Genomic DNA, 27833 nt, shown 5'->3' on the forward strand with positions numbered 1-27833 from the left:
CGATTTTACTTTTTGTCATTACTTCAAGGCTTGTACTTTCGAAAAGTGTGTGAAACACGTATAGGAAACTTTTTTGAAATGCCTGTCAAGTAATTCTATCTTTCTGCCTTTCAGTGACTTATTTGACTAGTAACTATTGAATTACATCAAAGCAATTGGGGAAAACCTATTTTCACAAGAATCATTTTTGAGACGTCGTTATAGGGAGAATTACCACAGTGCGACGGCCGCATACTTACCTTTGATAACTTTTTGTTTTTGAATTTATTTGCATTCAAATTGGAATTTATTTATGGTAGAAGTTGAAACATCTTTTTCATCGTGTAAGTGGTTCATGCGCTGCCATTATTAAAATACTAACAAACAATATAAGATTACTTTAAGATCTCTTAAGAGTTTGATTAATGAAATATCGTATCCATACGTCGACGAGAATACAAAAACACACTTTTTTCAATATCAAAACGTCTTTAGCCGACTGCTTGAGGATACTTTATTTACCAATCATACTTGTTTACAGCAAATACTACAACACATCTCATTTTATAATAAAAACAGTTTTTCTTTTTTTGATCACAGTTGTATAGCTGGTTTGTATTGCACTTCGTTCCTTACAATGCACAAGTGTTGATGATTCACTAACTGGAGAGCTCCTCAGGTTCGGCCGAAAAATACAATTTTAGGATTCTGTACAAGATCTAAATACAGTAGACGCTCGGTTACATAGACACTCACTTGTATATCCGAAAGAGTCAACAAAAACATACATACTGACAAATTTTGAACTGCCGGTTCTAAAGAGTGAACTCGACCTCTCTTTCATGTGTGCATTATCATCTGATTATTTGCAGTATTTGATTCAAGAGAATATTTTCCCCTTTGTAATTAATATAAAGGACTTTTTCGCATAAGACTCATGTATCAAATTTAAAGCAAAAAAGAAGAAGTTCTTATTTCCTTATAAGAAGATGAAAGTGTCACGAAATTATCAGCTTTTGCAGTTAAATTATTTAATTATATTTCTTAGTTGTGCTCCGAGGTTAATATTCAGTTAATGGTGGTTGTCAACAAGAACAAAAACTAAAAAATAAAAACTGCGAGGTACATAAAAAAAAAACAAAAAAAAACTTTACTCATTCAGTTTAAGTTAAAATATTTGTTTTTTCTTGATTGCAGCGCTAACCACTTAAGCGGTTTTCGCCGAGTTTAAGAGATAATTTTTTAGTATTATTATATTTAGTCTCTATTTGCGAAATAAGTTACAATATTTTTTAAAATTAAATTATCAATTTAAAAACTAGTAATTCATTGTTAAAATGTCACATATGTATGTGATAAAATATTTTTCTCCAACCTAAGATGCATAAGTGAAACTGCATATAAATTCAGCCTCCAATATATCAACAATGCACTCGAGTGAACGAAGCCTGTTTGAAATAGGTCCCATACACGAGCGGCTACTGTATGTCTTATAAACATACTTTCGTGCACTAATACTATGTAAACTTATTATATTAATATATTTAATTAGGTACTTGCCACGAGCTTCAGACACTACTTTCTTCGCTATTAGTTATATGAAGTATTAGACTAGGGCATTTGCTAGAGGGACTCGAAACAGATAGTGAATCAAGTTGGTTTGAGTAATTTTGTATTTGTAAAATTGGTGAAGATTTTGTTGCAGCGGCTGCTGTAGTAGTCGTTGTTGCTGTATTGGTGCACATCAGTGGTTGCGCTATCCGCATATTGCAATTACTCCCCGCTGGATAGACGCAACCTTTACGTTTGTTCGATTTCTCCCCCAATTGGGCAATCAAAGAAAAGTCATCATTGCGAGTAAATATAAATTCTTCGGATGAAAGCCTCTTGCGTATTCGACCACCAATAACATCTTGTTTTATTTGTGTCGAGGGTGCTAAATCGCATGAGGGACATTTAGGAGTTTCATGCATTTCGGAGGCATTACCAGATTGTGACCCGTTATGGTGCACTGGATGAGAATCAGTTTCGTATACAGGAAAATGTGATTCGAGAACACCTGGTCGTATGCTGAATGTGTCCTCGGTGACACTTTGGTACTCGGAGTTACTATTAAAGGCGGTTTTGTTATGGCTCATCATTCTTCCCGGCGTCGAGAATTGTTCGAGGGAGGAGTTGGCACTATAAAAAGTCGTGTCAGCTGATCCGCTGTTTCCATCTTTGTTTAAAACCGTCATTAAACATTGGCTGTGTTCCAAGCGCTGGCAGCACTCGACTTTAACTTCAGTTCCTACATCCAAGTGGCATGGACAATTGGGGCACTGACTCGAACAATCTTCATTTAGAATTTCACTATCACTAAAAGTTAACTTCTTTATGGGATATTGACCTTGTCTTTGTTCCGTTGTATCACCATCTAATGGATCCGCGGATTTTGAACTCTGTTTCGGTTGAAGCGTATTGGTGCCTGTTGATTCACGTACTGTGGTGGGATTACGTTTTGACTGAAGTCGACTAAGACTCTGCGCTGATTCGTAACTATCGTCGCTCGAGTCGAAGCTGGACTGCTGATTGTTATTATTGTTATTATTATAAACGTTGTCAAATATGGGCGGAAATGTAACAAACACTCGGCCCATACGTTTATATTGATCTAAATTTCGGCTATCCTCTGCGCAGGTTGACAGGTTCTCACTGAACTTTGGTGCCCGCCGCATAATTTTTGGGGTATGCAGTTGCGATTCGAATATGTCTTCGAGCATGACACGTCCGTTTGCACTCTCACCGCTCAAATTTAAATTATGCAAATAACGTTCTATGCTGTTAGCTAAACTGATGGGAGCACTTGTGCGCGACGAGATACTAGAGATCTCAGACAATGTTTCTGGACTAGCTAACGGCGCCAAACCGAGCCAGTCATCATGCAATAAATCTACTGGTCGTGAGGCGTCCGAAGCCCTACGCAATGCTGTTATGGGCATATTACGCTTCCGCTTCTCAACGCGTGCCGAATATTGACGATGTAAAATACCTTTAGGTGCATTATAAAGAGATGGCGACTGTACTAGTATACTAGAATTGCAATCAATGTCGAAAGCAACAGCCTTTAAGCGTTGAATGGGTAATTGATCAGGATCATTTATGATCACCGTGGCAGTTTCGCTCGGTACAGAAGGACTTCGGCGCGTTACCGTTGTTATGCTCTCATCTACTGATATGTCGTATTGAGCTGAACTTAGCTGGCTTCGGCCCAAAATGCTGCCAGCAATAGATGACGTCTTACTCGAATTTTGTCCAGCAAAATATTGCGTGCCTATCGTTTGCATATCCAATGGACCTTGTAAATTGGCAAAAGAGGTTTCATGACAGATTTTGTGTTGTGTTGTAGGTGTTAAATTGATAGAGCTGCTTATGTTGGGAAAAGAACTATGCGACAGTCGTTTAAAGTTGGTTTCAAGTTTTAAAATGCTTATCGGGTCGATAGAGCCCAGAGGCGATACACGTTCGACATCGAAGTCATAATGATTACAATCGTTGGATATGGTGGAGAAGGCATTCGAGGTTTGACGTTGCGGTTTACGCGGTCCACTCGTGGTTACAACCTATGACAGAAAACGAAGTATTGCTTGAAGAAGTTTTTTGTTTTTTGCCACAACAAAAAAGCCAACGAAAACGCCAAACAAAGCAAATAAAAGAAATATCGTAATGAAATCTTATGTAAAATATAAGCAATTAGTCGAAGGAGCGGGCGTGCACACAATCACTGTGAAGTCGCAGTAAATATGTACATGCGTATGTACAAAAGACTAAGTGTGAATGAAGAGGGAGGATATATTAGCTTATTTAGTTGATTTGTTGGGTGTTATATGGAAAATAATTTGGTATACCACAATAGGCAAACATCGCACTTTCCTTATACTAATTGGTAGTTGAGGAGGGTTTAAAGGCGTTAGAAAAGTTAATGGAGAGGAAAACGTATACTATTGAGTACATAGATTGAAGCGTAAGAGCGAAAAGCTTGTTTTCTTATTCCGATAAGTAGATGCGAAAATGAATTGAAACAAGTGATTGGTATATTCGAGGGATAGTATCATAGAGATAAAATTTTACATACATACATAGGTAAAAGAAAACAATATGTTTTTTGTTTTGTTTTTTTAAGATAAATAACCAGATTATATTTTTTGTTATAATACCTTGTATCGCAATTAAGAGATGCAGAGATGTGAGAGGATATTGCCGAATCGACATTACAAGTACGATCTGGTTTGCATGCCTTTACGGATCGATTTTTATTACGCACGACCTGCCGAGTAATTGTGTGCAGTTAATGTTGATCTGCTAAAGGATTGCTTATATATATATATATGTATGTATATAATTACACTCAAGTACACGTGCATACATAAATCAAATAAGTTCCAAATATGAAGATATTTATAATCGCAATCTAGCAAACTGCGTTTGGAGTTGTGTATAAATACATGTATGTATGTATGTATGTATGAGAGGTGGTTTACAGCTGCAGTTGAAACGGCCATAAATGTGTATATGTAACTGTGCATATGTATTAATAAGCAGAACGGCTTTAAGGATTAATTCGGATGCATGCCTTCAGTTCAATATTTTTTTGAGTAGGGGGGAAGAAATCGACAAATATCAAATGTGTATAACGGCTTTATTAATATATGTTCTTTCTAAACAATGAAACGTTTTACAAAATATAATAAATAGGCAAATAATACATAAAAAATAAGTCAAAACAATTGAATTGAATGAAAAACGAATACTTTAGTTTCTACTTTTGATTAAAGCTTCAAAACGTAAAAATATATTAATTGTGGGCAAATCGCACCCTTCTGTGATGTTCGTATCTTATTATAATTGAATAACAATAAGCTCTGGCTCAAATGGCTTAAATGTAGGTATATGTGAAAAAAAGAGAGCAAAGTAAACAATAATACTAGGGCGAAAAAAGGCAAGCTTTGATTTGACTTTAAGGAATAATTAAAAATTTCATATACATTTTACAAAAATTAATATAATACTAAAATCAGAATTCACTTTTAACATCTAGGACTCAGTACTACACAGCGAAGTGTTGCTACCGTCAGTAGCGCCGGCAATTACCTTTTTTAGCGCCGCCAATACTTTGTCGGGCATGTGGTCCTGCAGCATTACCGGCGATATGAGAACTTCATCGAAATCGTACGTATCAGCCCAGATGGCCTGATAGACCGGCTCATGACTCTTTAGAACACTTCTGGAATCATAAAAAATACACTCACATGTTTAATTGCAATATACATGTACACACACATATGTATATCTATTTCTATATATGTGCATAAATAGTTGTAGATTTTAGGAAGTTTCTTTACTATTTACGCTTACATGCATGCTTAGACTTCTAGATTTAGAGACTAACAAGTGTGGCTAAAAAAATTATTTAAGGAATTCGGAAATACATTTTCATTGTAAGGGGATCATACTCCTCTTCTTCTGCCATAATGCACATATACTTATACACAATATTCGTATGTATTTCATGCTTGGAGATCATGCAACTCTACAAATCATCGTTTTCGATAATGGACGAAAAATAGGCATTAAAAGTGGGTAATATCGTCAAAAACTATTATAATTTCAAATACTTATGCATACATACATATATATGAATGTATACTATGTATATGCAACTTTATTTTTATATACGAACAGGGCTCTTCAAATCAGTATAATACAGAGATCATGCCATAAGTTATAGCCATGCACTTGTACAATAAATGGGTGCAGATGGAAGCACTACAGGCTAGTTTTCGATGGTGAATTTTGCCTACCTCCAACCGCTGTCGTACTTTTGCCTGAAATGTTAATAAACTATTATATTGAAACCCGTTTCATATGCAAATTAATTATTTACTTAAAAAACGAAAAATGTATCAAAATACATATATTATATTTTGTTAAAGTCGTTGTTGTTGTTGTAGTAGTAATACAAAGTCGTCGGCTACCATTGTTTTCGAATTTCACAAAATTTTACGAATTCGTAATTTTTTCGAATATGACGAAATTTAGCATTACTAAGATCCGAAGAGTAGCCTTTTCATAGCCTGCTCAGGGGCGAACATTAGAAAGGATATTTTCTATTATTTGATCATTAATATTTCACAATGGGTTTATGGATTCCGGAAATAACCGAATAATACACACATACAATTTACTCCCTCACGACGACCAGAACTCTCTAATACTAGGTTGTTCAATAAGTTTTGTGGTTCGATAACAGAGGGTTATATTGGTAAACTCTTCATACCAACGTTTGTGAAGTTTCATTTTAATCCGACAATCCATTCTTTGATTACAAGACATTTAGTACCGACGTGTCACAGTATTTTCTGCAATAGAAAAAAATCAAACTGCGTTCAAAAACAGCAACAACACCAGAAATCGTAGAAAAATACAGGATATCGTATTGGAAAACCGTCGAGTGATTGGAAAAGTTTTAGTAGAACCCTGGAAATCTCATTGGGCAGTCTAAACAATATTTTGACTGAAGTATTGGATTTCAGAAGGCTGAGTGCGCAATGGGTGCCGCATTCGCAACAATGGAACAAAAGCACATTCGAATACGACTTTCTCAGCAACATTTGAAGCGTTTTCGAAAGGATAAAATGAATCTTGTGCACCGATTCATTACCATGAATGAGACTTGGATCTATCAGCATGATCCTAAATCAAAACAAGAGGCTAAAGAGTGGTGTGAACCTGGTTCTTCGGCACCAAAAGGAGTTCGTCTTCAGAAATCGCCCAAGAAGGTGTTAACATCAGTTTTTTGGAATGCAAAAGGAATTTCGTTTGTGGATTACTTGCAAACTGGTAAAACAATAAACCTTTTGGACCAGCTGATGGGGAAAAAAGATGGGATGGAGTTCATGAATTGGAATCTCGTTGGATGTGCAGGGAGACTATAATGAATAATAAACTGTATTTCAAAATTGTGCTTTCTTATCTAACCGCAAAACTTATTGAACAACGTATCTCTCGGTAATCTACAGTAAGTTCTGACCTAACAATGGACGATATGCGCAATTGATTATTGATGGTATTGTTGTTTTTGTAATAGCAGAAAACACTGTCCAATTTTAATACGTTAGTTAGTGTACTTGGGGTTTCATTATTATTATTATTATTATTATTTTTTTTGTTGCGATAAATTAAATCTTTCCTACGTAATAAGTATTCTTTAGTCACAATAGAAGGGGAGCTTCTGAGCCTTTAAAAGCGTCATCTGGGGTCCCACAAGGGAGTATATTAGGGCCTTTATTTTTATTCTGTTCGTCAGCAATATAAGTAATTTCTTTTACGAGGCTAATTTTTGAGTTATATACTGAAGACTTTAGAGTTCAGTGCAGCATCAGACTGAACTAGATTAACTACATTTTTTGGTACAATAAAACTTGTCTTGCTTTAAATGTTAAAAAATGTTTTACAATTAAATAATTGGCGCGTAGGCTTTTGTTAGGTATTTGGCCCAGCTCTTCCTCCTATTTGTGGTGTGCGTCTTGGTGTTGTTCCACAAATAGAGGGACCTACAGTTTCAAGCCGACTCCGAACGACAGATATTTTTTTATGAGGAGCTTTTTCATGGCAGAAATACACTCGGAGGTTTGCCATTGCCTGCCGAGAGGCGACCGCTATGGTTTTGCGTCATGCACGGAGATTCTAATCTACGCACCACCGAATTAATTGTAATCACGCACCAAGCTATTCGGCTACGACGGCCGCAAAACTAATTACTCCTTTAAAAAACCCCTATTACCCACGCCTCGAGTATAAACGAACTTAGCATGATCTCGAACAATGTACCATTTGATTTTGCTTTTCAATGGATGTTTTTAAAAATTTACGGGACTCCATTTTGTAGCTCTTATATAAATTTAGTAATAATTCTGTAAGAAGTTTTTGTGTGTTCAATAGACTGAATAAATAAAACAAGTTGTTTTGGAGTATTGCTACAGTGGCAGTCAATGAGACGGCGGAACACTTCATGTACGCCTGCCTCGTCTTCGTTAGGATTAGATATGAAGCTTTTGGGCAAAATGTGTTGAGAGAAAAACATCTGTAACGCCCAAGATATCTCTTTAACACGCAATAATCACAAATAGAGTGGGCATAACACAGATGAAAATAAATCCAAAAGTAATGAAACAGACTGAGTGCAGTCTGAGTTCCGACCAGAGAGAAAATGAATGCTAACGTTATTCCCAAAACTCATGGCTCAAACTTAAAATTTTTAAAACTCTTCCAAAATTCAAACGCGCCGGCAATAAAGCTCAAATACATACACACATGACATATTGAAAAGATGTACAATAAATAAAAGAGAAGCTTACTCTTCTGGTTTCGGATGATGTCGCACTATGTGAATTATGCGCCCGGGCGGGTATAGTGGCTTAAAAGTAAATGAAGAAGAAAATATTTCATTTACTATTTGTGCTTCACATATGCATGAGTTTTATTCGTGCTTACCTGGTGTAATGTCAAAGCAATAGAGCTGTCCGTTGGATGCGCACTTGTTGCACGTGCTGAGTCTCTTTGCTAGTAAGCCATAAAAATTGTAAAATAAATAGTGCTAAAATATTATTAAAAATTATCTCTCCTACTTCTTGGTATTGATTTATATGGGTGTCTTTGCCGGACATCTCAACAACAGATGTGGGTTCGGGTCCACAGCCACAGCAAATAACAGAGCAGGATATTGTTTTCCACTAAAAACATAAATGTGCAGAGTTGTAAGTATGTCACCAGAAGTTTGTTTAACGATTACTTACTTTGGGATCAACACTTCGTTGGATAGCGTTAATTAAGTCAGCACGCAAAGCTTCCATCTGGTGTAAGCCGATGCGAGGTACGACATCCTTCCCCAGCACAACGGATGTGATAAACGATTTTGTATATTCCACCGCGGGCATGCTTTAAAACAAAAAATATACTCATTGCATGGTCATGAATGTTTTAAAGCAGTCGCTTACCTGAGCAACCCACCTGGTGGTGAGTAACTAAAACACTGTAACGACGGATAATCTGCTTTCATGAGTATGGCTAATATAGCCGCAGTTCCGGCACCAAGTGAATGGCCCACTAACACTAATCCAAATGTGTGTGTTCCCTTATCACGATTACGACTTAACGCACGCTCGATCAGTCCTTCTTCCTCTAATTTATTCTTAATATAAATAGCTGCCTGCACCATGCCTTTGTGGCCCAGCCAGTCGTCTCTCGGTGGTGAGAGTGGCAGCACTTCCCCGTCTGCGTTTAAATCGGTGAGTATATCCTTCATACTGAGTGTCCCACGTATGCTCACTACAATTTTCTTTTGAGTATAATCTACAGCCACGAAAAACGGCGTCTCACCCACATCAACATGGTAGGTGGCGTAGATGATTTCTATATCACCAACTTGCAAAGTTTTCTTTAGGGCGGCATAATTACAAAAACAACAGTTGTCCTGTATAATAGGGGGCGTATCAGTTTGGGGACGGCAACAACAAGTAAAGCATCTAAATTCCAAACAAAAAATATACATATGAATATTTGTAGAGACAAAAGTAATTATTTACTCACTTTAACTCAGGTAGCAAATTATACATTTTCGAACGGTTTATTATGAAGTACATTGGCCAGCCGTAGGCACCCTGAGCGAAATGCATGTAGTGTATGATAGTTTGGAAGAAATCGTAGTTTTTTGCATCGTTTAAAGCTAGGAACTGAGTGCGGTCAGTAATTGGCACACCACTCAAGAACTCGTACGTGCCATTTTTCCGCTAAATACAAAAAAGAAAAAATTACAAGAGATTTGGAATGCAATAGCAATACATAAGCGCTTATCGATAAATAAGTGTGCATACCCATGAAACTAAATTTCACAGGACAGCTAAGCTCAAATTCCGAAAGACGGTACATTGAAGTTTCTACAGTACCATCTCGGCAATCCGAACACACGCTGGTCTGAACTCCGTACAAATTTACTTAGAGGTATAATTCAGGCTCTGATATTTCTGATACTGACTGAAATATAATTAGCCCTTTCGTCGAATGCCAAAAGCGCTGACATCCTACATGATGTCTACTTTCGGTATTCATAGAGGTCGGTCTCCATCTGGTATCTATGCGTGGCTTGTTGCCAACCAGGCTAACCTAACCTAACTTTTCGTCGAATTTTGTCGATTGCAATATAATTAGGCCTTTCGTCCTGGGGGAAATTTGCAATACGAACAAAAATCATTTTAGAAGAGTGAAAAGATTATTTGAAGTTATTTTTGCTCAAAATATATTGATAACATTATTGAATAAGAAACTTTTTTTCAATTCTTTCGTCAGAAGTATTATGTATTTCTTGAAAATAGTTATGCTTATTTTAAGCTTTCGCTGAACTATTGCCCAGACCTTTTCAATAGAGTTGGTATCAGGCGACTATGTAAGCCACTCCAACATTTTAATCCCATTTTGTTGTTTCCTCTCTTCACACCTTCCGTTTCGATGCTTGGGATCATTGTCTTCTTGTAAAATCCAAGGTTGGCTAGTTCTTCCAAACATCTTCGTAGTTGACGGTAATAATACTTTTTGGTAAATTTTATTCATCAAAACTGCATACAAATAAACGGCCAAATCCTTTTTCGGAGAGGTTGCTTCTCGGTTGCTTAACAGTTCGTTGAAGTTGTCCATTATCAGCAGAACACCAGGATCGACGTATACAACTATTGGCTCAAAAGCAAGATTCATATGTGAATATTACATTTGTCCAATTCCGTTCTGAATATGCCTTAGCCCTTGTATGGACAAGTATTTTTTCAATGTGTGAGTGTGATAATGAAAGCAGCAGTTTCTTTGCTCCGGAGTTTGAGGTCTTCTTCGCGTAAACGACTTCGAATCATGTCTTTGGACACATTAACTCCACTTTTCCTTAGAGTATTAGGCATATATAGCCGGCATGGGAACATACCCCTCATGACACTAATCACCTCTTCACATGCTCCCTTAAACCTACTCATCTTCCTGGTCTTACTGCTAGTTGAGTTCGACGATGACAGATCGATTTATAACTTATTATGTTTCTTCTAGCAGAAGAAACAAATAGATGACGATTTTCATAACTCCAATCAGTTTGTTTAAATTTTTATTTCATCCCATGTATTGCTACGTAAGCTTCAGTTTCCTTCTTAAAGGAACTTTTGTTCTTACATTTACCATTTAAATTTTGTAGTATTAGATTCACCTATATACGAGTACAGTAGGTTCTGTTTTTATGCGGTAGATACGTTCCGCAAGAAACAGCATAAAGAAAAAACAGCATAAAAAAAGCTACTAGTTCTATAGTAAAACTATAGATACGTTTCAAATGCTAAAACCGCATAAATCTGAAATAATCGCATAAAAAAGGGCACTAGTCCCATATTATTACTATAGATACGTTCCATAGACCGCATGAATCTGAAATAATTAAATAAAATCGCATAAACAAAATATTGTATCTTTGAAAATTATATCTTTATATATCTTCTATACTTGTAGGGTTAGCATTTCTGATGCAATCTGTGATGAGTTTTTGCTTAGCTGGTTTAGAATCTTGTTTATATGTACAATTCCCCATAGGTCGACATGCATTTTGTAATTTAAAAAAAAACCGCACTATTTCAAAACCGCATAAAAAAAAGCCGCATAAAAACAGAACCTACTGTATGTTAAAAATGAGATGGCTAGCATTGGTTGATTGTTCATATTTGTGTTCCCCTCGGATGATGTTTTTGAAACTATGGTGCAACATCAAACCAGATCCTTCTTAAACACACATTGATGCAAACCAACATTTATTACATATATGGCTTTATAAAATAAAATAAATGAATACTGAGACCGTTAAATGAGACTTTATTTACTACCATTTTTTCAGGTGGGACGGCTTGCGCATTACATACCGGTAGTGTCTCATAGGTTCAAACCCCACTCCGGAAATGAAATATTGAAATAATAACGTTCCATTTTATGGAAACCAATAAAACAGAAACCACACATTGGAGGAGAATCTCGGCCTAGTCCCCTGTCAAATGTGTATATGCCACGTATGAGGCTACAATTAATTGTATATCATAGCGAGAATGCATTCAAAGATAAGACACGCACAATACTTGGCTAAAGTTACCACCCACAATTTAAAATCTGATTAGTAGAAAAAAATAAATAAATAAAAGACCCCACATATTGTAGGCGAGTAAATGCTAAAAAGAAAACAATTGAGACCCAGCCAGCTATACCTTCATTTTTCCTTTGAATGGGCGCAATAACTGCATTACAATAAAATTACCTGACGAACAACGGCTTCGCGTTCTATTCTTTGGAACTTTCGCAATAACACTAAGCCTGCAACAACATCTGAAGGCACCACGTCCAGTTCCCGAAAGAAATCACTAAGCAGGCGGGCTATATCGGTAAAGGAGTTCCGATTGCGATCTGTGCCACCCATGCAACAGAACAGTAGACGACACCGGTGGTCCCAACTGTCTTGATACGCACGCATCACTTTTCTACAATAATTTAGAAAAAAATTTACATAGGTATATGTATGTGAGTAGATATGTATGCACTATATGTTTAATAAGTAAATAAGAACTATTAAAAAATAAGAACTTTCATAGGAAATATATAAGTGCATACAGGGTGGGCCATCCAACGTTTGAAACTTTAACCACTGCTCATTTTTAATGTGTCAACCTAAATTCATTGATATTAAGACAGAAAATTAAGTTAACATCTGCGGTTTTCGAAATGAGTCCATTTACGCTTCAGCAATAACATTAATATTAAAAAAAGTACTTCTGAAATGGTGATTCACCTTCGGAAACTGCAAGAAAATCATTTCTACCGAAAAATCAGCTTTTCCGACTAAGTTCATTTCCAGCACTACGATTTCACTCCCTTGGATTGTTATTTGTGAGGAGTCATTAAAGATAAATATTTCGCGATTCATCCAGCAACATTTTGCGTTCACAAAAAAATGAAATTAATGCAGCTATTGACCAAACGTAGTTCCATTCAATCGAAAATGTGCTGAAAAATTGGGTTCATCGCAACGGCTCTTGTAGGAGCAGTCATGGAATCATTTCAGTGAAATACTACTCCATAATTAATCGGCAACCCTTGTAGCCGAATGGCTTGAGGGTCGAATGGGTCGAAACCCCGGGCACAAAACACGAATTGAGAGAAAGTTTTTTCTAATCGCTCCTCGACAAAGAGTGGCAAATCTCAGTGCGTTTTTCTGCATTTTCTCATTCAACAAACAATTTGCCGCTCGGAGTCGGCTTAAAGCTGTAGATCCCTGCATTTGTGAAAAGCATCGAGACGCGCACCCCAAATACGGGGAAGAGCTCGACCAAGTACCCAAAGAGGGTGTATGCGTCAATTATGTATATATATACATATATAATTAACCGTAAGGATTGTACTTTCAAATAAAAAATTTTACATTGAAAACAAAAAAAAAACATTGGTTTCTCACTAAAAGCTATTTCAAATTTCAAACGTTAGGTGGCGCACACTGTACTATATATTATTGTACTAGATAAGAACTGACCGTTGGCGCCAATTACGGTTCATGCTGTTGCTGCGCTTGTAATTGAAGCGAGACTCAGTCTCTCTCATTGACCTTTGATACTTTTTCATTTTGACCCATGAACGGCCGGCAGCATCGAATGTGCACCAAATGGTAATAAGAGTTATGAACACCAATGCCCAATTGCAAATTACGGTGGCTGTGAACAAAATCGCAATAATATGAAATACGCTTTATTTAAAAATGAAATAATTATATAATAATTACCCATGAAGATCTTCTTGGCCTCATCGATGGGTGCATCAAAATAATAGTTTGTCAACCATATCGTACCTAATACCAGCCACGTAATATCAAAAAATATTACCACTATGGGGAAGGAAAAAAACGAAATCGCTTTTTAATAATTCAAAAAGACACATACGCGTGTATGTACGAATATGCGTTATATTAATATATATAAGTATACATATTTACAAATGAATCTGTGCTGTGCGAGACTTTAATTAGGTGTGTTTGTGAATCAAATAATTTATAATAATGGGTCCGAAAAGACCAGCAAGCGAAATTACTTAATCAAGTATTTGCAGGCTGTCTGCAATCAGTGGAAACATGTTCTGAGAAGAGGAATAAAGTAAGTCCATTGTCAGTCACTGAAATATTGTGATTAAATCTGCGTTGAAATACGCATTTGCGCATCGGCTTTCGGGACGGACAACCAAAAAATTTATTTATTTTTAGTTTTGCGCAAAGCGTAAGAATAAATACTTCACTTCCAACTCTACTTTATCGGCAAACTAAAGAGGGTCTGGTTTTGACTAGTATATTGTAAAAGTACATAAGGGGTGCTCAAGAATGATAGAAACAAGATTGCGCCCATCAGAGCGTACGTGACGTCACGTTTGCTGAGTTGTGCAGTATTGCCAACCATTTGCTCTTCGCAATAAATTTAGTGCTTTTTTATACCGAAAATGCGACAATTTTTAAGTTTGGTGTTTGTTTCTTTTTGTTTTTAATTTAAGGCTAGCGAAACTTTAGGTTAAAAAAAACTGTATTATTATACAAAAGAAGTTTAAAAAAGGCCACTCTGAGAAGATTTTAGTGCTAATGAAAATTTTTTTACTCCTATAAAATTTGATAATTTGAAAGTGCAAATTTAATTTTTGGCTCCGTTTAAGGTTATGCAAAAATATTAAATGCCTATCTCTCAACTCTTCTTAAGATTGAAAACCTTTTTACACATTTTAAAAAGCCTTTGAATTTATTGAATGCGAATTAAAACCATGTAATCGTTTCTTCCGGTCATCAATCCTTAGTGAGACATAGAGCATCAAGAGGTGTATTCATAGTAAAAATAAGCAACAAAATACCAGAAAATACTAAAGAAACCATACTGACATTTTTACAGAAAGAGTACCTTATCTAGTTACATAACTTCAAATATAGCAAAAAAGTCGTTCCCTTAATAAAAGAGTCTCGCTTAACAAAAAAAACTCAAATTAAATTGTACATAAGCATAACACATTTATTTAAAAAAAACGCACATTCTACAGACAATTTGTCACGCATACAAAGTTCTTTGAGTAATTCAATAAAAATTTCGTGTTTTATTTTCTTTAAATGGGCATTTAGTGCGTTTGTATATCCAAAGCTAGGCAACTCTGCAGTAGCGAGAGAGAGATTTGACTGCCGAAAGCAGAAGAACACCAACAACACCGGCAATCGCGGGCAATGCCACCAGATATTAAAAAAAAGTAAAGCTAAATAAAACTGAGTGAATTATTTAAATAATTATTAAAAAATGTATATTTTACAAAATTATAAACATTCCTTTAATTAGAATAGGCTAGAAAAATGTCATGTGGAATGAACTAAAACTCCGAGACAAAAAATAATAAAAATAACAAAAAAAAAAATGATAAATCAAGTTACGAAAATGGTAATCTGGCCATACTGGAGCTAAAATCACGTAACTAGTTGTCAAATTCGCTGAGCGCAAAGTAACGGGACCACGATGGGCGCCATCTCATTATTCTTTGCATCATGAGGGGTGCTCATCTAAATGCCTAAATTTACGAAACCCTGAAATATAAATATTTACCTACACCCTCTGTTTTATGAATAACTTCCAGAAATATTTCTGTAATAAATTTGGCACTTAAACTTACATAATTTGTGTAAATCACCTTTCATATAAATATCGACAGCGGTTTTCTGAGGTTGTTTAAGTGCTTGGGATTTAAGCGTTTAGATGAATATCCTTATCATACTATTAAAAGTGTTCAGTGGCACAAGGTGCATACATGGTGAACAAATTTTTAGAGGTGTGGACTCTCAGAAGATCAGACCGTTAACCGACTTTCAGCGAATTTAAAAGAATCAGCTTATGGGCTGACATCACATTGATCATGACAACGGTTTGTTTACGAAACAATTGATATTATGTTGCTGATATACGAAAAAATAACACAGTCGACGCTTACGTTGCTTCGTTGACAACTGCACAACGAATGTGAATCTGTGTGAAATGGGCGGAGAATTCTGCTGTTGAGTCCCATGTGACGTGTCAGCTGAAGGTATTCGTACAATTTGGTTTTTCACATTAGCTGATGGCCAAACCTGGTAATCTATCATCCTTGATAAGCATATGAAACTTTATCGCTCCCTGTGCCACGCTTTAAGTGTTGAGTAATTTCGGATAAGCTCATCTATCATAACTTACATATTTTGAAAAGAATTACTTGAGGCCTATTCTTTTCTCCAAGCGTTAGCAACTGGCGAATAGATGAAGCAACTGGTATAAATGAACACATCTTGGCAGCACTGGAATAGAGCTGCTTAAAATTACATTTGTTTGTGAGGTAGTGAGTAATACCAGTTTTATGAGTTATAACCGTACTCGCTAGCGGGGAATCTTACTCTATAACTTTGTTGTTGCTTTCACATGGAGATTTTTCGTCAAGTTAATCAAGCATAAAAATAACGAGCGGGCAAGTGGCGCATAGAAGAGGTTTTTGCTATTGAAGGCAGGTTGTTAGTAAAAAATATCTGTAACTTTCTTTCTGTTGTGGATATGAAAGTGGGAATAAATGAATAATTTGCGATAAATATTTACGAAAAGATTGCCAAAGTTACAAAGGATTTTTCTCAGTTGTACATAATTTTTTTGGTGTATTTAAAATTTTTTGCTTTTATTAAGGGGGGAGCCTGGTTTATAAGGTAAAAAAATCAATTTTTTTTTTCGTTTTAAGCGATTCCTAATATATTTCAGAATATTCACACAAAGCTACAGAGCCTAATTCTCAATATTCCCGTAGATATAAAGCCAAAGGTAGGCGAGCGTTAGGTAGTTACGCTGTGACCGGACAGCTATAGTACAAACTTTATCTTCTTTTCTCGACTTTTCATTTTTATGATTTCTTTGAATTGGCGTACATGAATGAAAAAAAACTAATGAACCTTTTGAAATAAATCATAGCTTGTTACCTTCAGTATTAAATTCTCTTCTATTTGAACTAACAAAATATATAAAAAAAATTTTTCAAGATTTTTATACCAAGTTGAAGTGAATTTTTTTTTTATAGAAAGTCATTTTTTTCTTGAAAACCTCCAAAAAGTCCAAATTTGGGAATTTCTCTCAGTTTTCTTAGTTCATCTAGAATAAAAAATCATGATTATTACGAGCTGTATCTTCTCCGCTAGTTGGAAACTCAAGCGTTGCAGCGCTCTACTAATTTCTATGTTAAACATTATTTCAACTTATTTTAACCAGTACAAAAATTTTTTATACTTTTTAAATGTCCATTAAAAGATAGAAAAAACTTTGCAGTGCTAAATTAATTTTTTCCTTAAAAAAAAAATCGCAAAGAGATGCAATTTTTAGACTTCATAATCCAGGCTCCCCCCTTAATTTTTCATTTATGCTTTTCCCTTCTTAAAATGTATTAAATCCGGCAGTTCTTTCGTTGGGACCAAACCCGCGTACTGTTACACAAAAAATCACACAATGTAAATCCGGCTGTCATAATGGGTGGGTTGCAACTGTTGCGGCAAACCATTTGACTGATGTGTTGCCAGAATGAAAGTATTGCTGCATGTAAAAAACAGATGTTATTAAAACAAATATTATATTTCGTTGTGTATAAAAAGTTTTTTGCCGGTTGTGAAATATATTATAACATTAATGGTTATTGAAACGAAAGAGGGTTTTAATAGAATTTATGATAGTCGTAGACGGTTAGTGCGACCATGCATCGATAGAACTTCGCGCGATACAAAATTGTTATTCTTTAAAAAGATGTCATGTTCGCCGCACTTGCCGTACGGCAAAGTTGTAAGTTTTTGTGCATTTCGACATGACGTATGGCAATTTGTACCGAATTTGTCTCAAATACACATAATCTATTTTGCTGACAGTCGAATTCGTTGCCGCAACGGGCCCATTGTGACGGCTCTATTACTCACACCGACATTGGTCACATATGGAAACAGCACAGATTTATCATACATATGAATACATGTATGAATATATGTATGTATGTATGTATGGATATGCACACTTACTGCTTTTTAGATATATCCAAAGGTTGATCGATGTTCGGGCGGCAGAGTCCAAAATACTACCCCGCATAGATATAACACAGATGCCAGATTCAACGCAAACGGAGCCTTCGTTGCGATATCCAACATGTACAAAAATTGGTAGAAATTATTTTAAGCAAATCGTATATCCACATGAATACTTACAAAATAATATTATCAAATAACAGATCTGCAGAGCGAAAAGTAACTTCAAGTTTAGAATCGCAAGGTTGTATTCGAAGACCAATAATGACAGCAACACTATTACAAAACTTTATAAAAAAGCAAAAATGTTAAAGTTCAGTTACTCATTTAACTAAATGTGTATGCATATATCTTACCAAATAAGATGCGTAGTCAACAAAAAAGCTCCTGGTACTACGAGATCATCTGAGCCTACTGACCAGCGCCGTCTAAACACGACGAGTCCAGGCATCTGAAAGCAAAAATTAATGATTTAAATTAAATTAAACTGTGAAAGCTGTACAATTGCCGAATGGCAAGTAAAATTACACTGTGCGACAGTGTTTTTATACTTTTATGGAGACCTAGTACAACTTGTAGGTATAGTAAAACTAAGAAAAATGGTATAGGAGAAATTTGGAAATACACCCCCAAAATCTCGATTTATGGCCATAAAACCGTTTTTCAGTAGGTTGATGTGAAGAATCACTTCTAACTTCGCCAATTTCCATCCGATTTCAAATTTGTTTTTTTAGTTCGAAAGAAAAAAAACAAGACTTTTTGACAGTGTGTTGACAATTTTTCTGAAATGACAACTGACGAGACTGTAGGCGGAAGTATTTGGAATTTTTTTATTTTTTCTCTATTTTTTCAACTTTGACATAATTTTTACGATATTATCCGATATTGAGGATTTTTTTTAGTACACTACTGTTATAGTAAATTTGATTTTGCGCCGAATGAGCTATATTTGACTGTACTTGATTTAAAATTAATAGAGTTGTGTGAGTTTTAAGATTTCATTTTTTTTTTACTAATTTGGTATGAAGGTATAACTTTACGCTAAATGGGAATAAGGACGTGGAACTGGTTAGAACTTACGAAAATATCTGACATATTATAGCACATTTTTTTTCAATGAAAATATGAAAAAGCACCCAAGTGTACCTAAGTTCATACTGTACATTGATTAACAAAAGAAGTTTGTTAGTATAATTTAACCTTATTAAAAAGTTAAAGTTTTATTGTTTGTTTCATTGATATTCAAGAGACAGAAATCAAAACGTTGCCAGAAAAGTCGAATTTCTCAATATTCTCCGATGATGTGGCATCATCATCCTTATCATAAACCAGATGATTGTTATTTTTATAAAACGGACGTAAACGGTCATCATTATAAAGCTCGAAAGCATATAAAGTATGCTGATGTTGCAACTGTTAAGAACCCCGTAGTCTTGGATGATATGATTGACTCAACTGCAGGAACTGAAGGAAGTTCAACTCATTGCTGATGACGATCAAACTGATAACAATAAACCTGATGATGAAGCATACTTTCTGTCTGGTTCTAAGTCTTCAGAACGACACATTGTATCAAATTCAGATTTTCAGGACCTTTCTCGTGATTTACTTCTATCGGGAAGACAATCTGAAACGCTCGCTTCTCGATTTAAACAATGGAATTTAGTTGATGACGACTTCAGATGAATGATGATGGTCGAATTTCTTACAGAGAAGTATTCAAAACTGATGAAGAGAATGACAAATGTACCGTACCATACTAAACTCCAAAGGGCTGTTTCCAATGCATTTTTTAGTTTGGAACCAGTTCCGTTGTGTACTGCACCGTACCATACCATACAGTGCTGCACTGCACAATACTCCAATAAATATTATGTGTTTATAATGACACTTGTTATCATTTTCATGCTTCGAAACGCATACCAAATTAGTAAAAAAAAAAAAAAATCTTAAAACTCATACAACTCTATTATATTAATTTTAATTCAATTACAGTCAAATATAGCTCATTCGACGCAAAATTAAATTTACTATAACAGTAGTGTACTAAAAAAAATCCTTAATATCGGATAATATCGTAAAAATTATGTCAAAGTTGAAAAAATAGAGAAAAAATAAAAAAAATCCAAATACTTCCGCCTACAGTCTCGTCAGTTGTCATTTCAGAAAAATTGTCAACACACTGTGAAAAAGTCTTGTTTTTTTTCTTTCGAACTTAAAAAACAAATTTGAAATCGGATGGAAATTGGCGAAGTTAGGAGTGATTCTTCACATCAACCTACTGAAAAACGGTTTTATGGCCATAAAATGAGATTTTGGGGGTGTATTGGAAATTTCTCCTATACCATTTTGTTTAGTTTTTCTACAGCCACAAGTTGTGCTAGGTCTCCATAAAAGTATATTTAATTTTTTTTTTGTCACACAGTGTTATTCAACAAACACGATTATATTTACAGTATAATTAAGTAGTTCTAAAAATCCCACATTAAAAATTAAGTTTGCTAGAAATAATGCTGCATCTACTTCTTGACTGCCACACTCAGAAATAATCGTAGTGAAAGAAACGACTTAGAGCAAAGGTATGGCAGCGAAAATATTTATTAGGATGAAAAAAAGGCTTAGCATTTTTACTATATTTACTACTAACAAAGAACGTAGATATGAACGTTCAAATTAGAAACAAAGCGGCCGTAGGACTGAAACGATCAAGAATACTTTTTAAAACAATGTATTTGTAACCTGCAGTGTAGATACGTTATTTTCGACCAGCATGAAAGCAACAACTCCGACTGAGTTACAGAAAAAAATTTTGAATTAGATACCCACTTTTCATCAAGATTTCTCAGAAATTACCGTAGATACCTACAGCAACTGTGAAAATTGAAAACATCAATAACTTTATAATTATTTATAATTTCAAAACTCTTTTTACATGAATAAATTCGTATTTTAAGATACCCACATTTAAAATCAAATTTAGCGAAAGGGATGTGCCGATAATAATAATCATCATGCCAAACAAATGGCATAAAGGGAAGGGCTGACGTTCTATTAAACGAGTTTTTAATTTTTCCAACAAGCGGAGCCAATGTGGCGTAACTTTGAGTAACTGCAACTGTTTTCTCCGAACCCTGCAATTTCCAATCAGAAATTTTAATTTTACTCCGACACTTTGCTTAGATGGACTTTGACTTTTTGCACATTTAACTAGTCATACCTCAGGCAGCTTTAGAAGATAAATGGCTATTTATAAGTAATATGCATATCATTACGATCAGACGATATTAAAAAATGATTTTAACTGTACTAAATGCATCGCAAATAAAATGAACGTGTAAAAGTTATACGGCATTCAAACCAGTTTTGGTTTTAGCGCAGACTTTACGCAAAGGGCATAATCGGTATCTGTAGAGCATGATTTCACCATGCACGCGGGTATTGCGTTCCGTTAATATTACAGTTGCACCTTCATTGCAAACCTTAAGTTTAGAATGTACGAGTATATAACTAAAAGTTGGCTTATTGAAGACAGGCAGGCAACCATTCAAGTTTGCGTGACGGAGTGCGCTTGAACTTAATAATTAATAATTCGCCGCTGCAGTTGGGGCGGAAGGAATCAATACCTTCTTTCGATTCGCCAACCATTTAGCAATTCGCGAATAAAACAAGTAAGGGAGACGAAATTCAGTTCGGACCAAACTTTGTATATACGCGCAGATTTGAATAAAACTTAATTTGGGTTGGTTGTTAATTTTTGGAATCAAACAAACTCATAGAAATCTTCACTATTTTACTGAGCTGGGTACCAGGACATGAAGGTCATGATAGCTAGATTCCATGAATCAGAAATCGAAGAACGTGGAATTCATACGACACTGAATGGAAAGTCCGTGACAGAGGCAGGCAAAGCGTATAGTACCGATAGAGAGACCTTACGAACTCTCACTGGATACTAAACGGTGCATTGCAGTCTTTATTATCTGGGTGATAAAACAAAAAGGCCATTCCCTAAGAATATGTAGCTTCCGCAAGACAAAGACTCACTAAATAAGTGTATCTATCTCGATTCCTTTATGCTATTGCATGCAACTGTTATGTGAACAAAATTATAATACCCTTGGGTACAGGTGCGCGGGTATACTCGTAACAACAAATGAAGTTGCTGGTTGCATATGTATTTGGCAGCACTGATGTATTTGGTTTATAGCTGGCGAGGAAAAGAGTTGTGGAGAACCTCAGAGCGATCATGCAAAATGAACAAAATAAAATATATACATACAGTAAATATTTATAATAAATTTAGTAAATTATTGGAAGTACTGATCAAAAAAAGTTGCGTGCGAGCTAAGCAGCTATAAACGAACTCGCTTCAGGTCGATTCCAATCACTTCTACTTGATGTTAAGTTTGTTGTTGCTTTCTCATACAAACTCTATGCTAAGGGAACAGATCAGATATTAAGTGAGTAAATAAGTGGCGAATTGAAATGGACAATGGGTTATTGTATAATAAGAAAACAACAGCGTTGCGGAAGAGGGCTCCCGTCTGAGTTATTGAAAAATAGTGGTGCTAACTCTTATGCAGGATATAGTTGGGCGAATATTATACTGGGGCAAGGCACACCACCCTAATCCACATGAAATTTCATTCCTTGCATGAAAATATAGGGTGGTTCAATGGTGATGCATATCTTTGACAGCAATTAATTGTAATATGGTAATTTTTTTCAAACTGGCAAACTTTGTCATGGAGCGTTTTATAAAAATTTCGTGATAAGCGATAAGGCACATTTTCCCTTAAATGATGTATACGTTAACTAGCAAAACTGCCGGATTTAGGGTACAGAAAATCCAAATGTCATTCAAGAAAAAAGTATACGCATGGTATAGTTTTCAGGTTGATAGAATCATCGGACCGTAGGTATTTCGTCGAAAATGATAACTCTTTTACTGTGAACGATGAACGATATCATTATTATGATAACAAATTTTTTAGGATCTGAAGTAGATAACATGGACTTCTATAATGTGCGGGCGGTGCCCCTTGTCTCACAGCGCATGAAACAATTGTCTTTTTGCGTATGGAGCTCCCAGGACTCATTATCTCACCAAACAACGAGGTCAAATGGCCGTCGATATTTACGGTTTGACCACAACGAACTTCTGGTCTGAAGAACAGAAACATACACATTATAAATGATATATAGGTTGCACAGGAATGCCGGGCAGCTCTAAATGATATTAGTGACGTATTCAAGGTCAGCCTTATTTGCGTTCCGCGACATAGAGATATTGAGGGAAACTGTAAAGCAGATTAGCTAGCCAGAAAGGTTACCGCTCTCCAACTGCTGAGTGATAAAAGTACCATTGGAGTACCCATGGCCACGAGTAAACTAATAATAAAAATAATAATAAAAATGAAGATACGTGTCTAACAGCTAGGCTACTATGGCCGCAAATAAACAAGAAAAGAACAAAGGAATTGCTTAGTCTCTCAAGAGACAATATCTCGAAGGTCGTGGCTTGCTTAACCGGTCACTGGCTATTTGGCAGGCATTCCTCGAGGCTAGGAGTCTTCTCCCATGAATATTGCAGAAGTTGCAGAGATGAGGAAGAGGAACAAACAGTTGAGCACTTCCTCTGCAATTGTCCAGCCCTAGCTAAAATCAGAGCAGGTTGTCTAGGTAAATACTTTTTTAATTCTCTTACAGAACTGTCTGGCGTGGGGTTGGCATCAATACTACGCTTCATAAGAGCCACGAAATGGTTCCACGAAGGAAGATGAATGAGGTTCCCGTGTAGCACAGTGGTATCATAACGGACCTGTGAGGTCTAAGTGAGTTGGTCGTGCAGACCGACTACCACCATAACCTAACCTATATAGCCCGAACTATGAAAAAAACTCATGAAAAATTTTAGGTATGGCATCCTGTGCTACCATAGGAGTCGTGGTAGGTATTTAACGGATATTGTATTTCATACGTAAAAAAAAGATGAGATAAAAAAAAACGTTTTTTCAAATTTTGTTTTGTTTTATTTATAAAAGAAAGTCTCCGGTCTTATTGAATTCCTCTGTTTGTTATTTAACTTCCTATTGTTTGTGTTTTGTCAAATAAGGGATCTGGATGGGGGGGTTGTTTTTGTTGTTGTTGTAGCAGTAATAGAAGCCCCGTCAGAGTAGAGTATATCATCTGTCATCTTCGTCAGGCTCATCTAAAGGTAGGCCCAGGAAACATGCTGTTTCGACAGGTTGGATCCAAAAGGAGAGAGGTGTTAGATGAGTGGGTTTTAAAGGGCATGTGAAAAGGTGGTTAGTGTCGTGCGTGGTGCCTTCACATGCCGGACCCTAGGCCTGTCTAAACTAGCCCTGACTAGTGAACAGTCTATCACCTGGATGGGGGTAGATCCCATCAACTCAAATCTGCAAGACATTGCTTTGTTGATTTTTCCACTCTGGGAAAAGTTAAAAATATTTCTTCAGCAAAACTGAAGGTATGTATCTGTAGTCGAAAGCAATTCCCCTCCGGTGGCATTCTGTAGTGCACAAACTTTATGTTCGGCTTGCATAGTTGACCCGTGAATAAGGTTATCATTGCCTTTTTGCATATGCACTTAACTTCATAAATACATATACATATGTATTTTATAGCAGATACAATTTATTACATTCCAACCACAAATTTTGGCAATAAATTTTACACACCACGACTTAAACAGTGTGAGCGCCACAGAGCAAGTCGTTAGACATCAGCGAACACTTACCTTTGCAAAATGGATCGGCGCTACTTAAAAAAAAAGCATAAATTTTAATACTTAAGCAAATCCATGCAGGAATAAAAATGGTGATCTAGTTGCCAATGTTCTGGGAACATTGGGGACTTTGGAACCGGCTTCCCATTATCTGATCATAAGGAACTATTCACTGAATATCGTGAGTGGTGAATACATTAAATAGCCGCATAAGCCGATGGACTGCCTGCCGAGTCATTGAAATATGGTCGAACGAATGTATGAACGCGAATTGCGTGCGGCAATATGCACCAACTGCAATGAAATCGGACTGCTTAAAATCGTATTCAATCTTTTTTCATGAGTATTTTGTGAAATTCCCAGAAAAATAAATCGACTTATTAGTATTGATATCGTCGGGTTCAATAATCGCATTGAGACTTTTGCCTCTTCTAAACTGGATAAAGAAGCGAAGCGAATGGATGCGTTCACATTTTAGTTGCCAGTTATAAATTTAACTTTGTTTAAAGGTTACATACTGATTTGAAGGCCAAGATAAATTCTCATTATTGAATAGTGATACTTTGAACCAGGGCCGTAGAGAGCATATCCGGGCCCCGGGGGAAAATTTCAAATGCGGGCCCTTTCCAATAATATCTAATTCATATAAATACGTACAATCTCGAGTCCGGGCCCATCGGAGAACTCCGGGCCCGGGGGAAAAAGTACCCGAACCCCTTCTTGGATTTGAGGAAAGCACCAAAAGCGCGCTTTGTTGAACTGGAGCCAAATTGCTAAGGCGGGTTCAGACATACGCATACAATAAATAATAAATAGGAAATATCAGGAAGCAACTTGAAATACCTTCGAACTCACTGCCTAGGTGAAGTTGTGCGAATGTATTCAAACGACACAGCTCTGAAAGAATTCGATGCGGCATCTACCGTTGGTAGCAGGATAGGGAGTAATAATCAATTATTTGTACTAATTTGTAATAATTAATTATTTGTTTACTTAGTCTATGCACACAAGTTTCCTACAGACTATTTACAAAGGAAAGTAGAGTAACTATCGACTAAGATTTAAATACCTAAACACCAAAATATAAATTAATTGAAAATACACTTTTCGGAGATGAAAAATCTGGTTGGGTAGTCGAGAGGAGCATTGTGCGAATACTCTGAATATTGGATTTACCTTCAAATTCGCAAAAAACAAACACTATATAATCGCTCAAATTCTGCTACTCACACACTCACGAATATCGGCGTTCGAAAAACAATTTTTTATTAGTTCAATTTTCACGCTCAGGGATGTGGCGACACGAATCCAGATTCAGACTTTAAATGTGAAAGCACTAATAACAACTTATTGCTTTATGTTTATATGTAGATATGTAAATAGAGTATATATTGCAAAATGTATGTGCTTTTTTTAAACTGAGTTTAAGCCTGCCAAATTGGGCGTTTAAACTTATTTAACTGGAAAGCTTAGTTAAACGAGTACCATTTGAGCGGTTATTGTTTGTGACCACAGAAATATTTTTATATGTGTATGTGTTTACGCGTAGGATTAGCTACATTGCGAATAATACATTTGTTTGTATGTTTGATTGAAAACCAATTACCTTAGATTGATTTTAGAAGCACTCGGTTATTGAAAGCAGGTGGCACTGATGCTGATGAATTGTGAAAAAGCTGAAGAGACTATCATTGCGGTGCAGATAAATATGTAGCTCGCTTGTGGGTGGCATTAGCTGCAGTGTCAGCCACTTTATTTAACGTTATTTCTTCCTTTTTGGCATAAGCTGGTTCTAGATTCCACTTCAAACTCTTTAAATGTCCAGGAACTGGCAATTAACACTCTTCAATCCGTAGTTTGTTTAAAAATCGGAGCCAGTTACCTACATACATATGTATGTATGTATGTGCAAGGCTTGCGCCATTTCGCATTTACCAAAAATTTTAACACTAAAAGTACTCTACTGTGTTGTAAAAATAAATTGTGTATGTAAGCATGTATGTTTATATGTATGTGGATGTGTATGAATGTACCATAAATATACAGATAGTTTGTTTGAATGTATAGGACGCACCGGCGTCGTATAAATACAGGGACGGGCACTGACATATACGCGTCACTTGACTCCTTGCGTCCGACACCAAATACTACCAGCAGTGGGCCAACAGTAGAATTCGATCGATAAATGTAAAATGCACTAATGACACAAATTTAAATTTGATTGTGCGACATGTATCGCATTTTCGCACCATTCGCCATGCTACTATTTTGCATCTGTTTGGCGATTTCAAGTACCATTTCACTTTTGTAACTCTTTCAATTAAATTGACTTGAGTGAACTGAATTTATCTTTTGTTTTACTTTTTATTTACTATATATACATGTGTAAATATATGCACATGGGTACACACACATTTGTAAACATACACATACATATTTTGCTTTTATCACTTCCAAATTTTTTGCAACGCGCGCTGGCATCGACTACGATACAAATTTGTGTATCATTCGGCACTGCGGAGTCAGCGTCAACGTCAACTTTGGCGTCAAACACGACAGCATCAGCGAAAGCAACCAAACAATGCCTTCTGCAGCAATGCCGATGGCCAGCAAGTACATACATACATACATGCCCAAGTATGTAATCGTCAGAGACACATTACTACTTTGAAAATGTGAATTAGCTACCGCATCCCCATACTTTTCACAAGGATTTTTGAAACAAAAGGAGTTTTCAGATGGATATATTTTCAATTATTCGATGAAACAGATGTTTTATATATATATTATATATAAATTTTTTCAATATTTAGACCAAGTCATGGACTATTTAGCACGCACGAAAATTAATACTAAACACAAAGCACAAGCCATAGAAATATAGCCACTCACAGACAGCACATCTACTCTCTTCGTTACCACTATCCAAAA

The 27833-nt window shown here is 36.0% G+C and overlaps 1 protein-coding gene across 6 annotated transcripts; it reads right to left on the bottom strand.

The window, feature by feature from the left end:
- Nucleotides 1–452: 452 nt before the first annotated feature.
- Nucleotides 453–27833, bottom strand: LOC129237915 (uncharacterized). Of its 6 annotated transcripts, none has more exons than XM_054872898.1 (17): nucleotides 27795–27833; nucleotides 26509–26851; nucleotides 18511–18605; nucleotides 18335–18441; nucleotides 18152–18256; nucleotides 13856–13957; nucleotides 13610–13787; nucleotides 12344–12563; nucleotides 9607–9806; nucleotides 9015–9542; nucleotides 8814–8955; nucleotides 8646–8750; nucleotides 8512–8580; nucleotides 8376–8434; nucleotides 5820–5843; nucleotides 5110–5242; nucleotides 453–3581 (listed from the first exon to the last, which is right to left on the bottom strand). In XM_054872898.1, exons 3-17 carry the CDS (start codon nucleotides 18603–18605, stop codon nucleotides 1548–1550), a joined length of 4101 nt encoding a protein of 1366 aa, XP_054728873.1. In that variant the 5' UTR covers nucleotides 26509–26851; nucleotides 27795–27833; the 3' UTR covers nucleotides 453–1547. The 6 variants fall into 6 exon arrangements, with proteins under 6 accessions (XP_054728873.1, XP_054728872.1, XP_054728870.1 ...); XM_054872897.1 differs by having other exon boundaries at nucleotides 27744–27816; XM_054872895.1 differs by having other exon boundaries at nucleotides 26509–26865; nucleotides 27795–27809.

This window comes from Anastrepha obliqua, chromosome 2, assembly GCF_027943255.1.
Source record: "Anastrepha obliqua isolate idAnaObli1 chromosome 2, idAnaObli1_1.0, whole genome shotgun sequence".
NCBI lineage: Eukaryota > Metazoa > Arthropoda > Insecta > Diptera > Tephritidae > Anastrepha > Anastrepha obliqua.